The sequence below is a fragment of the Asparagus officinalis genome, chromosome 5, assembly GCF_001876935.1.
Source record: "Asparagus officinalis chromosome 5, Aspof.V1, whole genome shotgun sequence".
NCBI classification, from domain to species: Eukaryota; Viridiplantae; Streptophyta; class Magnoliopsida; order Asparagales; family Asparagaceae; genus Asparagus; species Asparagus officinalis.
Window position 1 is genome coordinate 123,871,504 of NC_033798.1, and position 14,990 is coordinate 123,886,493.

Sequence of the window (14,990 nt, forward strand, 5' to 3'; positions counted from 1 at the left end):
TGATGTTATTAGATTGCTCATTCATTATTGGTTGGTGGCTCATTGTCAACTACATTTTTCGTATTTATGGTGGCTGATCTTCCTCCTGTATTTCGAAATTTGTTAGAATTCCTCTTTACTATCCCTTCTCAACCCTTATTCGTGGTTGCTGGGTTCCACACTGTGTTGTGCCTTGCCATGACAACTTGGCGCCCACTTGAGAGGGTACAATCACCATTCTCAGCGTCTCTTCGTGCTCATTCATAGTTTTTGATTATGATAAACTCTTATTTTAATAGCTTCAGATTTTAAGATCTTCTTAGCTTCCCCTTTTCCTTAAAAAGTTACAGAAATACCTTTCAAATGGTATACTTGTCCTCTATTGTAATGATTTGATTATTTTCCTCTGGTACTGTTTTCTTATGCTAGTTCTAGTTGCACTTCATTTTAGCAGGTTATCTCATGAAAACACTTTAATACACTCTAATACCTTCTGATTAATCGTAGTTCGTGGTTTGCTTCTCTTCTTTTCTTTCTTTTTTTTTTCCAAATAATGGAATTGATTTCTACTATCGGCTCCTACAAAGAGAATACAATCTTCTATGTCATATGTCATATTTCAGACAGTTTTTCCAACAATTTACATAGAGCCTAATCATTTCTGTCAAGGGTTGCGGAATCGGTAGCAGAGATCCTAAAGGGTCTTCGTTGCTATTTTGATAAAGCATTGATGGCAATGCTTTTGTATAAGAAGGAACGTCAACAATATCACGAGGCAGTTGGAGATAAGGTTTCCCCTTCGACAATTTATGGTGCTGAACATCTTCTGCGCCTTTTTGGTATTGTATATTTTCTTTTCTTTGTCCTTTTTCTAGATTGAAAATTCTCTGTTATGCTTTCATATATTGATTTTTTTAAGATCTATTTTACAATTTTGCATATTTTTATCTTAGATGCTGTCAATTTGATTGGTTGTCAGTGCATCCCTTATTTCTGGTTTATAATATATCACATCCATTGTCTTCTTAAGCATGTCAGGATGCAAGATGCAGCCACATCATTTTATGAGTGAATTCCCTTATATGTCAATGATACCCATTATTCTCTCTCACACATACATATAGATATAGGAAAAGAGGTTATGAAGCAGCAACCCTCCCTCATTCAATGCTACACACAGACACGTACACACACATGCACAGATTACATATATGCATATATACATACATACAGAAATATGACACACACATGTATGTATGCATGTGTGCAACTGTCTGTGCATATATACACATATACGTGTGTTTATACATAAATTTACATACGTATGTACGTACCTGTATGTACTATGTAGGTGTATTATGTATGTATTTTAAACAATATCCCTTGTCCTTCATTTTGATGCGGTAGATTGATGTGTTTAATTTCTTTATGGTAGCTTCAGGTTATGAAGGAATATGAGAATCCTTGGTACCAATGACCAAATTTGGTCCTTGGCAGTGAGGTTATCACTTCTTGACCACTCATCTAATGGGTGAATAATTTAAGTGGGTATCATTTTTAACTGTTCACCTTTAAATGTGTGGATGAGAAGTGGTCATCTCACTGCCAATGACCAATTTCATCCTCGGTGACAAGGCTACTCATTTTTCTCATACACGTGTTCATACACACATAAACATCTATATCTATGTATGTAGGTATGTGTGTATACTATGCTGCCGTCCTTCTTTTTTTCTTTTTTCTTTTTTAGCTTAAGGTTTTGAAACAACAGTGCGCAGAGTAACCATCTGATGATGCTGATAAAACACCAGCACCACCTTCATCAAAACCAGAATAAAATCCAGAAATAGAAGAGCAAAATGTGTACAATGAACTTTCCGGTTAACCACTGTTATTAGGATAAAAACCAAACTCAACAACAAAATGCCGGGAAAAAAAGAAAAAAGATGTACCACTTGAATTGTTTAGTCGCAATTGCTGTCAACCTCTCAGAGTGATTGGAAGTTGAGTTTCTAACTTGAGTCTACTGATGGTTTGTCTAAGGTTGACAATGGACTGTCATCATCATGATCGCCTAAGGAATGACTAACATACACTCATAACTATCTCCTTTTCTGTGTACTAGGTTATGTATCTAAGGTATGGCTATCATAGCTATCTTGTTGTGTGGTGGGGGAGGTAGGTAGAAAAAGTGTGTTGGGCAGACATTGATAACTGTTGGACCATGGACTTCATGAACTCAAGCTGCTGCTGCTCTCCCTGAGTCATCTAGCACCCAGCACTACATCATTTTGACACGCTCATCCTCCGCATCTAGGATGAGAGGTCTATCTCCTGAGTCATCTAGCCAGAGTGGTAGCACCAGCACTGTGGTGCCCGATACTGAGATTTGGTGTCAACATTCTCCAGGGTGTAAAGAGGCATATTGTTCAGAAGAAGTAGCCAGCTGGAGGAATCACAGCATTTAAATAGGCATATTCTTCTAGTAAATTTTGTGTGGATGTCACAGAATGGCATGTGGAATTAACTAAATTGTGTCAGAAGATGTGGATGTGAAAGCAGTAGAAGCTTGAGGTCGGCAAGTTGAAAGGAGTAAATTGGTGCTAGTAACTTAAACTGACCTCCAAACTTAAGGGTACTGTTGTTTCTTTGAAATTTTATTCTCATGGTTTAGCATTTAAATCTTAATTGCATTAGTATTAGATAGTGTGAATATTTCAGGTGGATTGTAGTGAAATTGTGATGGACATAACATGGGAAACAAATATGATAGACGTGTCCAAACATGATGAGGTGGTGTCTACATTCGGCAAAAGATGTCCTGCATATGTCAAGTTTAGGCAATAAGAGCTCTAGCATAAGACTGATTATAGTACAGAATCAAAAGTCCCAGCATCATTCAATTTTAGTGACTTTCTTGAACAGGTTATGTTATTTTGTCTGATTATGGAATGATATGTAATAACGCCTTATTGAGATTATTGTCATAATGAAGGGTGTTCCATGAGAAAGGAGACAGATGGCTATGATTAAGTATTCGGCCTGGAGTAAATGCTGTGGGGGTGGTTGTTACCCACCAAGTCGCTATAATATATTTGGGAGACTATAGCCTCCTCTGCAGAAAATGGTAAAGTGAGACGTACGTAGTAGGTCAGCTAAGTTATTTTAAAAACGAAACATCCTGAATTCCTAGTTCTTGGATCTGAAAATTAATAAAATGTTCCTTCAACATAATTGCCTAAATGAAACAAGGGAATTTTCTCTCTTTTTGACTCTAGGAAATGTGTTTTTGCAACATTTTGCATCTTCAGTTGACAGTTGCCAAGGGAGCCAAATTAGCAGAGTTAGGCTGTTCATGTTCTTATTTTTACCTTAAATTTTTGTTCACGCACGGATCATTTTGGTTATCAAAATAGCCTTAGCAAGATTTCAACAAGCGTGAAGATTTTTCATGCCAGTTTACAATCCTTGAGAACTAATAGCTATTCAAAATATATATATGGAAACAATATAGGTTGAGTTACATAGTAAATCTTATTTACATACATATTTTTCAATTGTTAAATTTTTGTTATGATCTGCACAGTAACAATATCCTCTTTAGGCTCAAGCATAGATTTTTTTTATTTTATTCATGGGTTTGTGCTTTTATACTTCCAGTTTGACATGCTAAATAATTTTAATTGAAATATTAAACATGACGAATTTTGTTGTTTTTGTTTGAAGACCAACTATTAATATATTTGTAAACAATTGAAATTCAGTAATTTGTGTCTAACCTAATGAAGTTTGATATATGTTAAGTTGTAAATGAAATTCAGGCCTACACTTCTTGCCATCTGAGGTATTGGCTTCCCATAAGTGCAGAACTAGTTCTTTAGAAACCAGTTGTACTGTATATAGCTACCTAACATGTAACTTAATGACGTCAATAATTCCTTGTGTATCAGTTATACAGTAATTAGCTTCCAAATGTGTAATTTAATGAAGTAAGAGAAATCTACACAGATAAAAATCTATGAAAAGTCTTAGTTGGATGACATCAAAAAGAGTTGTCACTTTTGGTCAAAATGGGACACGGAATAGTTAATAGGTATCATATACATTTGCAAAGTTTAAACTCACAACTATATCCTGATAATCATGGTATTTTATGATCTATTCAGCTCCTGATTATATGGTATTTCTGGTTACATAGATTATCATAGTATTTCACATACTTGCATTCTCATATTGAGTTATCCAACAATATGAATCCTGATTATAATAGTATTTCTAGTTACAACAGTTATCATAGTATTTCACGTACTTGCATTCTCATATTGAGTTATTGAATGATATGAATCCGGTATCCTTGGTAATGTTGCACAGCATAGACATGTTTTTTTTTCCACATATTATTTTTCTGAAATTTGGAGTTTATGATTGTCATTTATCGTGCATGAGCAACCATGGTATTGTTGTATTCCGAATTATTTTTTCCCTTTACTTTTGTTTTCGGTTTTATGCAACTGTGTAAATTTTTTTACAGTTAAGTTGCCAGAACTGCTAGCCTATGTCAACATGGAAGAGGAGGCGTTGGCCAAATTACAGCAGAAGCTATCAGATTTCCTGAAGTATGTCTTTCCTTACTACTACACTCAAACCTCTCCTGTCGTCTCATTTCGTATGCTTGCATATTTTTCATCATCTTATCTCATGTAGACTAATGGATCCTCTTTACATCTTAAAGCTTACTCATTAGTAAGCATTATTGTAGTGACTCACTGGGAGTCTTTCAATGAAATATATTTCTTCTAGGAAAACTGATAGACAAATAAGTTTTGTCCATCAAATGGTTCCTTTTGCTGCTGTTAGATATGTTGAAGGCAACTTTGTGCGGTAATTTGTTTAAACCATTTATGCTTCGATGTCCAGGTTTCTGCAAAAAAATCAGAGCACGTTCTTTCTTTCTACATACGATGGAGCCAATAGCATGGATGAGGCAGACGATTAATTGAAGGATTTGAGCCTTATGTCTAGTTGGGGTAGAGTTCTTGCCCTCCTGTGTTGTTGTAAGTTTGATTTTTCTGATGAATGGGATTAATATTTGATCTTTTGCAATGATACAGTAACTTTGGCATTATTATTGACCTAATATCTTTACCGTTTTCTTGTGAACTCTTCATGGGAGTTGTGATGTTGTGTCACATTGTATCATTTGCATGCACACCCCCATATTATTGTTATGAATGTCGTCTCTTTTTATTTGGTGGGTGGAGTACTGTGTTTGCCTGCGTCGTGAAATGACTTGCAAAATCACTGGTTATTCATGGATTAAATAGATAATTAAGAGGCCGATAGCTACAGTTGACTTGCTCTTCTCTTGGGTTTCTGTCATGGCCTAATAGATAAGACCGACAAAAAAAAAGTGCAAATCTTTTCGTTCCAGTTGAGTCTTTGTATGTTGCAATTAATACCCATCATTTGATTCCAATTGAGCCTCCTTGATTGGCTATTGTTTCCCTTTCAAGTTAAAAAGGAAGTAGATTTCCAGCTGTTTGTAGTTTCTTATAACCACTGAAAGGACTCTTCATGCATAGATTCTTTTCCTCTGTAACTATCATGTGTGCGAAAACGTTTGTACAGTACCAAAACAGATTTGACATCTGCGAATAATTTTACGAACCACAACAGGCACAAGCAAATATGCAGGCCCAGCTTGAAAAGTAGTGAAAAATTGAGTCCAAAAATGTGTTTTCTATGTAATTAAAGTAAGTAAATAAAGTTATTTCGTGGCTAGGGGCTGTTTGTTTCCTTTGTATTTTGCAATCCCTGCATTAAAAGGGTAGCCACAATTAAAAAAATTATGTATTTTAAGCAAATATATTATTTATTTGTTATTTTTTTTTATTTACAGATTTGAGGTTAACTTATATAGAATAAATGCATTAAATATAATTTTCTAAAAACATGTTGATTTGTGAATTTAGTTATATATCCTTAATAAATTTCATGTACGACCAAGCAAATTTTAATTGAATTTTATTGCTCACATAAATTCTCTTTGAGTTGTCAAAACTTCGATTATTTATCAACAAACTAAACGGTCCCTAATATTCTATACATAAGCAGAATATGAACACGGGACTTGTAAACTATCAAAGCACTCATATTGATATGGGAGGAGAGAGAGAGAGAGAAAAAACAAAGGAGAAGGGAATTGTGTGTGTACCTAACAAATGAGGCGCTCCATAAAAAGCGAAGAAGAAGTGTGAACGGGACAAAACGAGGGGAGGGGCAAAGGAAAGGTGAGGCGGCTAAGGGGGCTATAACCCATAACCCTAACCCAACTGGCGTGCATCAAAACTGCAACACAACTGTTTTTTAACTTATTCATCACCCATACATCGCACCCAATCACAACAAAAGTGGTCATGTCCCCATCAATCAATCAATCAATCCCTTCGTCTCTCTCTCCCCCCCCCCGCCCCGCCTCTCTCTCCCTCCCCCCGCCCTGCCCTCTTTATTCCAAGACTAAACTGGTAACCAATCCCTATCCCTATATATATATATCACCGTTACTTAGGTAGGTTAATAATACCCCTTCCCCAAAAAAAATAAAAAAAAAATAAAAGGAAAGGATGTACAAGGAAAAGAACAAATTTTTGATTTAAACCCATTTTAACTTTTTATTTTACAAACCGACCAACTTTTTTTTTATTTAGCGGAATCGACCCACTTCTCGGCCACGTCAGCAGCGTGGCCGAGAAGCGGGTCGATTTTTTTTTAATCTCATCACTAAATAGTCGGGGTTGGCAACCCCGACTATTTTTTCAGTAGAAAAAATAGTCGGGGTTGGCAACCCCGACTATTTAGTGATGAGATTAAAAAAAAATCGACCCGCTTCTCGGCCACGCTGCTGACGTGGCCGAGAAGTGGGTCGATTCCGCTAAATAAAAAGAGGGTCGGTCGATTCCGGTAAAAAAAAATGGGAATGGGTTTAAAACAAAATTTTGTTCACAAGGAAAACCCTAAAACTCATGAAAAATCATAGGAAAACACTTGAGACACGCCTTGGGACACACCTCCCTCTTTTAGCTGCAGTGCAGGGGGGCCTATTTTAGATTTTTAAATAAATTCCAAATGGGGCTCCTGCACTGTAGCTATGAGAGGGTTGTCCCAAAGTGTGGCACAAGGTGCGCCTCTAGTGCCACCCAAAATCATACAAGAACGATATTAATAACTACGGGTAACCAGCACAGATTTTAAAATACTTCTATTTTGTGAATCCTGTCGCAACTGTACAATTATTACCCTCAGGCTATATAAGGATAAGGACTGATTATTAAATCGTCATTAAAAAAAAGATATAACAGTGAGATAGATTGTTATGCATCTAATTCTAGGGACAGTGATCGTCAACGATTCTCCAGTTTTATATTTCACCCGTCTCCTCTTCGGTCGTTTTCTTTATAGCTATGAACCACTAGATGTTGATCGTATTAACAACTCAGGGTTGCTAGCTAGAATAATAATAATAAGTGAATAGACGCATCTTAGACAAAATCTTGGATATATCTCAGAAATATTTTCATGTGAAAAATAATAATAATATTTGGGACAAATTTTTAAAACCATCCACTTTTAAAATTTATTTATAAAAAACGATTCATTTCAACCTTAATTTCAAAAACCGACCCAGTTGGTTGAAACTGGATCGGTTTTTGAAAAAAAAAAATTCAAACTTCACGGGAGTTAAACTCTCGTGAAGTTTTGTTATGAGAAAAAACTTCACGGGAGTTCAATGAACTCCCGTGAAGTTTAAATTTTTTTTTTCAAAAACAGACCCAGTTTCATCCAACTAGATTTGTTTTTAAAATTAAGGTTGAAAGGGGTGTTTTTTTGGGAATAAATTTCAAAACCGGATGGTTTTGAAAATTTGTCCATAATATTTGTTTCGCTCGACAAATTAAGATGAGGGCAATTTTTGATCCAACAAAGGTTATTCGCTTTTAGGTTTAAATCTGTATCATATTCTGAGAACCTTTGGGACTTTTTTTTCCCAACAAATTACTTTTTTTTATCCATCAGATTGAAAAAGTAATTATATTGTATATGAATCCTTTTTATTCTCCTTCGGAAAATCATTAGTAATTTCATAACCGTTGCATTTTTATCCGGAACTGGATATCATACCTAATCCTGTACCCAGCAACACAAAAAAGGTAATCCACACGCAAAACAGTGAAACACACAACACGATTTTAGAAACTCAGCGTTATATTCCACATAGATAAATATCGTTAATAATTAATTTAACAAAATGTGGGGTTGAAAAATAGAGGTTTCAAATTTTTTTTTTTTTTTTAAAACAGTTGCGCCGTGCGGTCGTGACTCGTAACCCTCCGACAAACTTCAACCGCAATAAAATGGATTTTATCAATTAGCTGTGAATTATAAACCATAACGAAGCCTCGATAATGTTTTAAAATTTTAGTGCTTTCACCCGTACCAACGGAAAAAAAACTCGGCTTTCTTCTCATCATCGCATATATCTCAACATTTTCTCATTTCCCCCCCTCCGAAATACTCCATTTTCTGTACAAAAAGAACTTATTTGCACTAAAAACTTTTGGGAGGAAAAAAAAACTAAGGAGAGATTCGGGGGGCGGAGAACAAACAGAGGGATAAAAACTAATTAACATCTAAAGAAGAAGAAGACTCCTCTTCCTTCTTCATCTTAAAGAAGCTCGACACCCTAATTTTTTTTTTTTTAATCTCACTTCCTCTTAAAAACCCTAATTCCTCTGCTCGATCTTCGCGATCCCGATCCTCTTCAGCGCGGCGTTCCTCACGCTCTCCGGCACCGAATTCACACCCATACACACCATCCCCCCGCTCTGCTCCATGTAATTCCTCACCTCCTTCCTTATCATCTCCTGCATCACCGCCAAGAACTCCGCGCTGAAGGGGAAGCTCTGCGGAGTCGCCGACGAGACAGCGTCGGCGGCGACGGACGGACGAGGCGAACCATCACCACGTCGTTATCCGGCGCCGCTGTCCCGGCGGCGCCGACTCGACCTGATCCGTCGCCGGGAAGCGAACACGCTCAGGGAGTGACCGGAATCCTCGGCGCTTACGCTCTCGCGTGACGCGGAACCTCGATCGGCCCGGTCCGCGCGACCGGCGATAGATCTGTACGGGGGTGGCCTATGGTGGCTCGAGTGCGCTGACGGTTGCCGACCCGGTACGGGCTCCCGGGGCTCAACTCGATCAGCCGGCCCGCGCTGTTCGCGCCTCTTGACGGCCTGCGGTATCTTCGACTCGCAGTTCCAGGCCCTCCGGCCGAAGGCGGCCGGGTCACGTACTTCGCATCTTCATGTGGGAGTTCCAGTGGTTTTTTCGTTGTCGCGTTCCGGCCCGTCAGCATGCGGGCTATGGTAGCCGCACTTGTTGCCGAAGCGGCGGTGGGCCCGGATGTTGGTCTCGTCCTCCTCGGGGTGAACGGGGGGTTGCTGCGACCTGCGGGCTGAGTTGTTGCCGCACCTGAGCGGCAGGACTGCCGGAGCCGCCCGTGGATGGACTTGCTGATCAGAGTATATCGCAGTTCCGCGGCCCGTGCTTGGTCACTTAGATTTTGGGAGCTTCGTCTCTTCGGGGCTCCACGGGCCTTGATGCGGTCCATGTCTTTGTAGTGATTTACTTCTTGCTTTTCGTCCTACATGCCTAGCCCCAGGCTCCCGTTCGCGAGCTCATCCTGGGGCGTCGAGTTCGAGTCGGGGCGGGGGGTTGGGAGGGTAGGGGACGAAGGGGGAACGGGGGAGGCGATGGGGAGTTTATTAGGGGCTGGTCGTGCCGGTGTAGGTGTGAAGGTGTGCCGCGTGATGGGTGGGCGTTTTGGGGGGGTTAAGGCAGCGCGTTGCTTGCCATACAGCTGGCGACGGGACACGCGTCGTTTTGGCGCTGAGAATTCAGTTTCCTTTTGTTGAGGGACGCTTTAATTACGGTATTCGCCCTTCGGATACGTCTCTCGTACGGAGGAGTATCTCCGGGCTTCATGGTCGTCTCGGGTTTTAATCAAAAACACAGTTCAAGATGTTTTGAGTTTTTAGGGGTAAACAAATATGCTTTTTTTTTTTTTCTAAATGTTAAGTATTTTTATTTCTTTAAACAATGGAAGCGATGAAGAAGAAAGATAATGGCCATTTTATAAAGACTGCAAACTATGTCTAAGATTATCGTAACTAACTTTATAAAGGTTGGACTTCTATTTGTTTCTTTGTGTTTTTTCTCTAAAGACTGCAAACTATGTCTAAGATTATCGTAACTAACTTTATAAAGGTTTCATTGCGTTTAATAGTATTTAATTTAATGTATTAATATATTGAAATATTTTTTCAATAAATGAATTTGCTAACCTGTGCCTATCATGAAAAGAAAAAGCAACGGAGTTACATTTGAGTGATTGATTCGTGCATTAAGTTAAAATAAAAATATAATTACAAGTTTATAACATGCACAAATTCTCCATATATAACAGGCTCAATATTTTCATTTATTGTCGTGATAGTAATGGTTAAACGGTCATTTTCTATATAGGGGTTTTTAGTTAAGATAGTGTTAAAGATAAAAGCGGATATAATAATATTTAAAACGCCAAAGATCTTTTGCACTTGCGAGTGGCCTTTAAGAGTTTTTACGGGAATATGCAAATACGTAATTTTAAAAGGACTAAACTGAATGGTTGACGTGATACTTGGGTCGTCGGTTATGACTCGTGACTAGCGAGCGAGTTCGTAGTTCCAACTTTAATTTTGATTTTTAAAAAAAGGAAAGGGAAAGGCGGTTAGACTCGCTAACTGCAGTTTGTTTGAGTGAAGTTGGAGGGATATTTGTTCGTATTTTTCCTCGTATTAGGAGAGAGAGAGAAAAAAAATTGAAGCGGTGGTCCCCGCACCACGCGGTGTACGTACGTAACCGCAGTCCCATACATGAACGGGTGAGCTGTACATGCTTCCGTGTTCGGGCTCCAACGCCGGTAAGCTTACCGCCCTCCTCCCCACGAATACAAACAAAAAAACCCGCTCTGCTTTAAGATCCGCGCCGCTCCTTGCCGTACGTGTCGAGGACTACTAGCACGAGCTTAGGTCGGACCCATATCCTTTTAAATTTTCAGTTATTTATTTATTTTCCTACGTGAATTTTTTTTTTTTTTTAAATTTGGACGGAAAGAGGAGGGAAAGCAGGGGGTTTGACCGAGGCCAGGCTGTCAAGCATTATGTGCAGAGAAGGAAAGGTCTCTACATTATTCGATTTGGTTGGTTGCGGTTTCTATATACAAAATGGGCAATGTTTTGGATTTCTTTAGAAAGTTACTAAAATTTAATTTGTAGAGATAACGATAACACACTCAGTTCTGTACCCAGTGGGGATTTGTGGGGCCCGACGGAGGAGGTGAATGGCAGCACGGCTGCGGATTAATTAGTGCGGTCGGGTCAGTCCAGGCTGTATACCTGCAGCTGCAGATCGAGGGCCAACTGCACCTCTAACGGCCTCCGACTTAAAGACCGACACGTGGCGGTCGCTTCTTCGAACTGCCAAAACCGACTCTGACTCTTGGGTTGGTCTGCTCGTAACCTCCCCCCCCTCTCTCTCTCTCTCTCGCTATGTGGACCTCTTACCGACCTTCGGTCGCAACTTTTGAGCATAGGTCCTTACTTTCCGACCTTTTGCATTTATTATTATTTTTAAGTTGCATTTATTACACTTCATATATTTTTCCTCGTTAATTTTTTGAAGTGGCAAATATATATAGTACTCTATCTTTTAAAACAGTCTGCATGCTCTTTATTAGAGTAGCACTAGGGGCACACCCCCAACCATATCTCATGTGGGAACCGGTGTACTGTAACATATGAGAGAAGGGTGTGGTTTGGGATGTGGTTGGGGGTATGTCCTTATCATTTTCCTTAAAATTTATAGTCTTAACACTTGATATAATACTTTATGTGAATTGGGATTTCTTTATTTTGTTGTGGGTTTTTTTGGAGTCTTTTTTTTGGGTAGGAGAGTGGGGGTGGGCTTCTAAATATATTTTCGGTATATTATGATCCAAAAGTTATTGTTATATATTAGTATTATGTCACAAAAAAAGTTTATTTTATAAGGGGACACATCTTCTCAAATTGCCTAAATTTAAGCATCATAACACTAACATCACCCAGATTTCACAAACACCAACTCGCCTCCTTAATGCACATTGAGGTCCGAGACGAAAGGCGTCCTCACTTGGACTCTTTCGAAGGTCCAAGACGAAAGACATCCTCACTCAGACTCTCTCGAATGACTGAGACGAAAGGCATCTCGGCTCGGATCCGGTGACGCATCTTGAACCATGGGAGAATTTATCTACTTCATCTTTCCCAGCGATGTTAGTCAGTCATCGTCGCATTAAGTTCATGGTCGTAGCCAGCATTACATCCCCACCAAAGTCATAATGACTTCTCAAACCACGCTAGAATTTCAGCCGTGTTGTCACCAAGGCATTAAACGCAAGAAGGACACGGACCACCAGCTATTGATATGTGCAAAGTATTGGCTAACTAAGCTGACTACATTAACCTGGCCAAAGATACTCAAATTCCCTTTTTTGACTAATTATTAATATGCATATTGTCTTCTGCATCGAGGTATGTTATCCTCTACAACCAAAAAGCCAAAAACGATTTCTTTCATGCACTCAATTCCCTTAAAATTATCACTAATTTGATCGTCGAAAAAACAATCGGATAACCCAACACTACCCTTCTAACGTTTATGTTATGGTGTCCCATTTTTCGCCAAAGTGTAAGCTCATTGCCAATCAGCGGACAAGTGTATTCCTACATGCTATACCCCAATCAACTTGGAGGTCGGAGACCAGTGGGGACAACCATTCTGCCGGCTCGACGACTCGACGTTCCTTCATGTCGACTCGAAAGACGGAACTTGTCGTCTCCCTTTTGTCGAAGACGACTTGCCACGAGTCCACTCGCCAGACGCCTTGCGAAGCCGACTCGAAAGGTATTACTTCCCGGCGAAGGCAAAGGACACCTTCTGCCTCAAACTTATCCCCTCTGTTAACATGTCTACATCGCATTTAATGCTTGCCAGTTGCCATTACGACTATAGCCTAGATAGTCTACTTATCGGACAACATGGGCCCTATCATGCTGTTAATCTCTTCCCATTTAATGCCGAAGAGAGCTTACCTTCATTCGCTAGCCGACATAAAGCAAGTGCCGACGTGGTCGCCAGCTCATACTTCGTCATCGCCTCTCTGCTCTTGGCCAAAGTGACCAATCTACTCTTATGCCCTTAGTATATACACTGGTACTATTCTACTTTATTAGGGGCTGGATTTTTTGAGGCTGGAATCTGGATTTCCAAATCTAATCCTTAAGCCATCACAATGCACACAAGAACTCTTAGTTCTTATTCACCCCACTCAAGTTCATCAGCTAACTTGATCGTCGGATGTACAACGGCGGAACCAAACCTCACCCTCTTACGAATTTTTACTTGTGCAGATTTTTTAGATATCCTAATTCAAGAACTAGACACAAAGTCAGTGAAGAAAACAGCCCCTTCATCAATCCTCAACAAATTCATCCAAACACGGATATAACTGACTGTGTGATCACTAGTATATCAACAGTTTCGTATGTGCGGGAATTTATCTTACGCTCGAAGCAACCAGCCATCAAAGAGAATTTCAGAGACCCTAAGTTCTCCTAAATTCACTGTGATCCCCTTAATTAAGTTCCTGACATAAACAACTAGATCATGCTAAAATATCAAGTGCAAACGGGTCTATTATACTGAGTATACACTAAATAAATGTCCCTCCTTGCATTGTTTAATTTCGATATTTATGTTACACATTTAAGAATTTGCATTATTTGAGTGCACGTTTACTACGTCTACACTAGATATTTCCTCATAGCTCAGATTAAGCGTTTTTATCACATCGGTTCATTCTCTTTTATTACGTAAATTTATAGGGATTGACCATATGTACAACCCCAATAAGACTACATGTGTTTAAATAAAAAAATAAAAAAAAAACTTTGTAGTGAGGATGAGAAAGGGGGAAGTCCACAGTGCTAAAACTGAAATCGCGACGGGTCTAGACGCAAAAGAACCCTCGTATCCCGTCCTCTCAATACTATATTTCCATCCAATCTATAAAATTTTATCCCACCATGATATGCTCCCCTGTACTACGAACTTACATAATCTTCCAAAATTAATAATCCCCCCTCAGAATTAAAGATAACGTGTGCAGTTCTTGCCGGTTGGAGGCGAGACTCCCTCCACCCCCGAATCCTAATCCTCACGATAATAAGACCAAAACTTGTGTATATATATATAACTATGTATATAAAGAAACCAATAAAATGTGTGTGTATATAATTGAGCGGGTAAGGGGGTGTAGGGCTGAGCATGGTTCGGTCCAAACCAAAAAAACTGATCGAATCGATCCGAAAAAATCAGTTTTATGAATAGGGCGGTTTGAGTCGGTTTGAAAACTTTTTAACTCGAACCGACCGAATATAGTACAATACTACCCATTCTGATCTTAAACCCTACTCGACCCGCTCCCAAAGAGTCAAAGACTCAAACCCTAAACTTATTTTTTGAATCATTATGGGTTGAAAACAATATCGTTATATCAGTGTTTAATGCTTCATAATCTCCTACTTTGTTGATATCTTTTTTTCTTTAACACAGTTTGTTGTTTGATAAGAAGTTTGATGAAGTTAGAACTGAACAAATCGAACCGAACCGCAGCGAACCGACTTGCAACAGTTCGGTTCGGTTTTGAATTATAGACGGTTCGATTCGGTTGTTCAAATTTTGGTAAAAACCGAACCGAACCGACCGTTGCACACCCCTAAGGGGTTGTTTGTTCGTATGTAAGTAAAAGATGAAAGTAAGAAAATTATTTTTATTTAACAATTTAGTTGTTTGTTTGCATATAAGTGGTT

General features: G+C 39.1%; 1 protein-coding gene across 1 annotated transcript in view; it reads left to right on the forward strand.

The window, feature by feature from the left end:
* The window catches only part of LOC109842549 (protein MRG1-like), a 20,461-nt gene extending 15,235 nt beyond the window's left edge, over positions 1-5,226 (forward strand). The window contains exons 10-12 of the mRNA XM_020411414.1: positions 649-818; positions 4,511-4,595; positions 4,897-5,226. Coding sequence (XP_020267003.1) covers positions 649-818; positions 4,511-4,595; positions 4,897-4,975 — 334 coding nt within the window. The 3' untranslated portion in view covers positions 4,976-5,226. The remainder of the gene's footprint in view (positions 1-648; positions 819-4,510; positions 4,596-4,896) is intronic.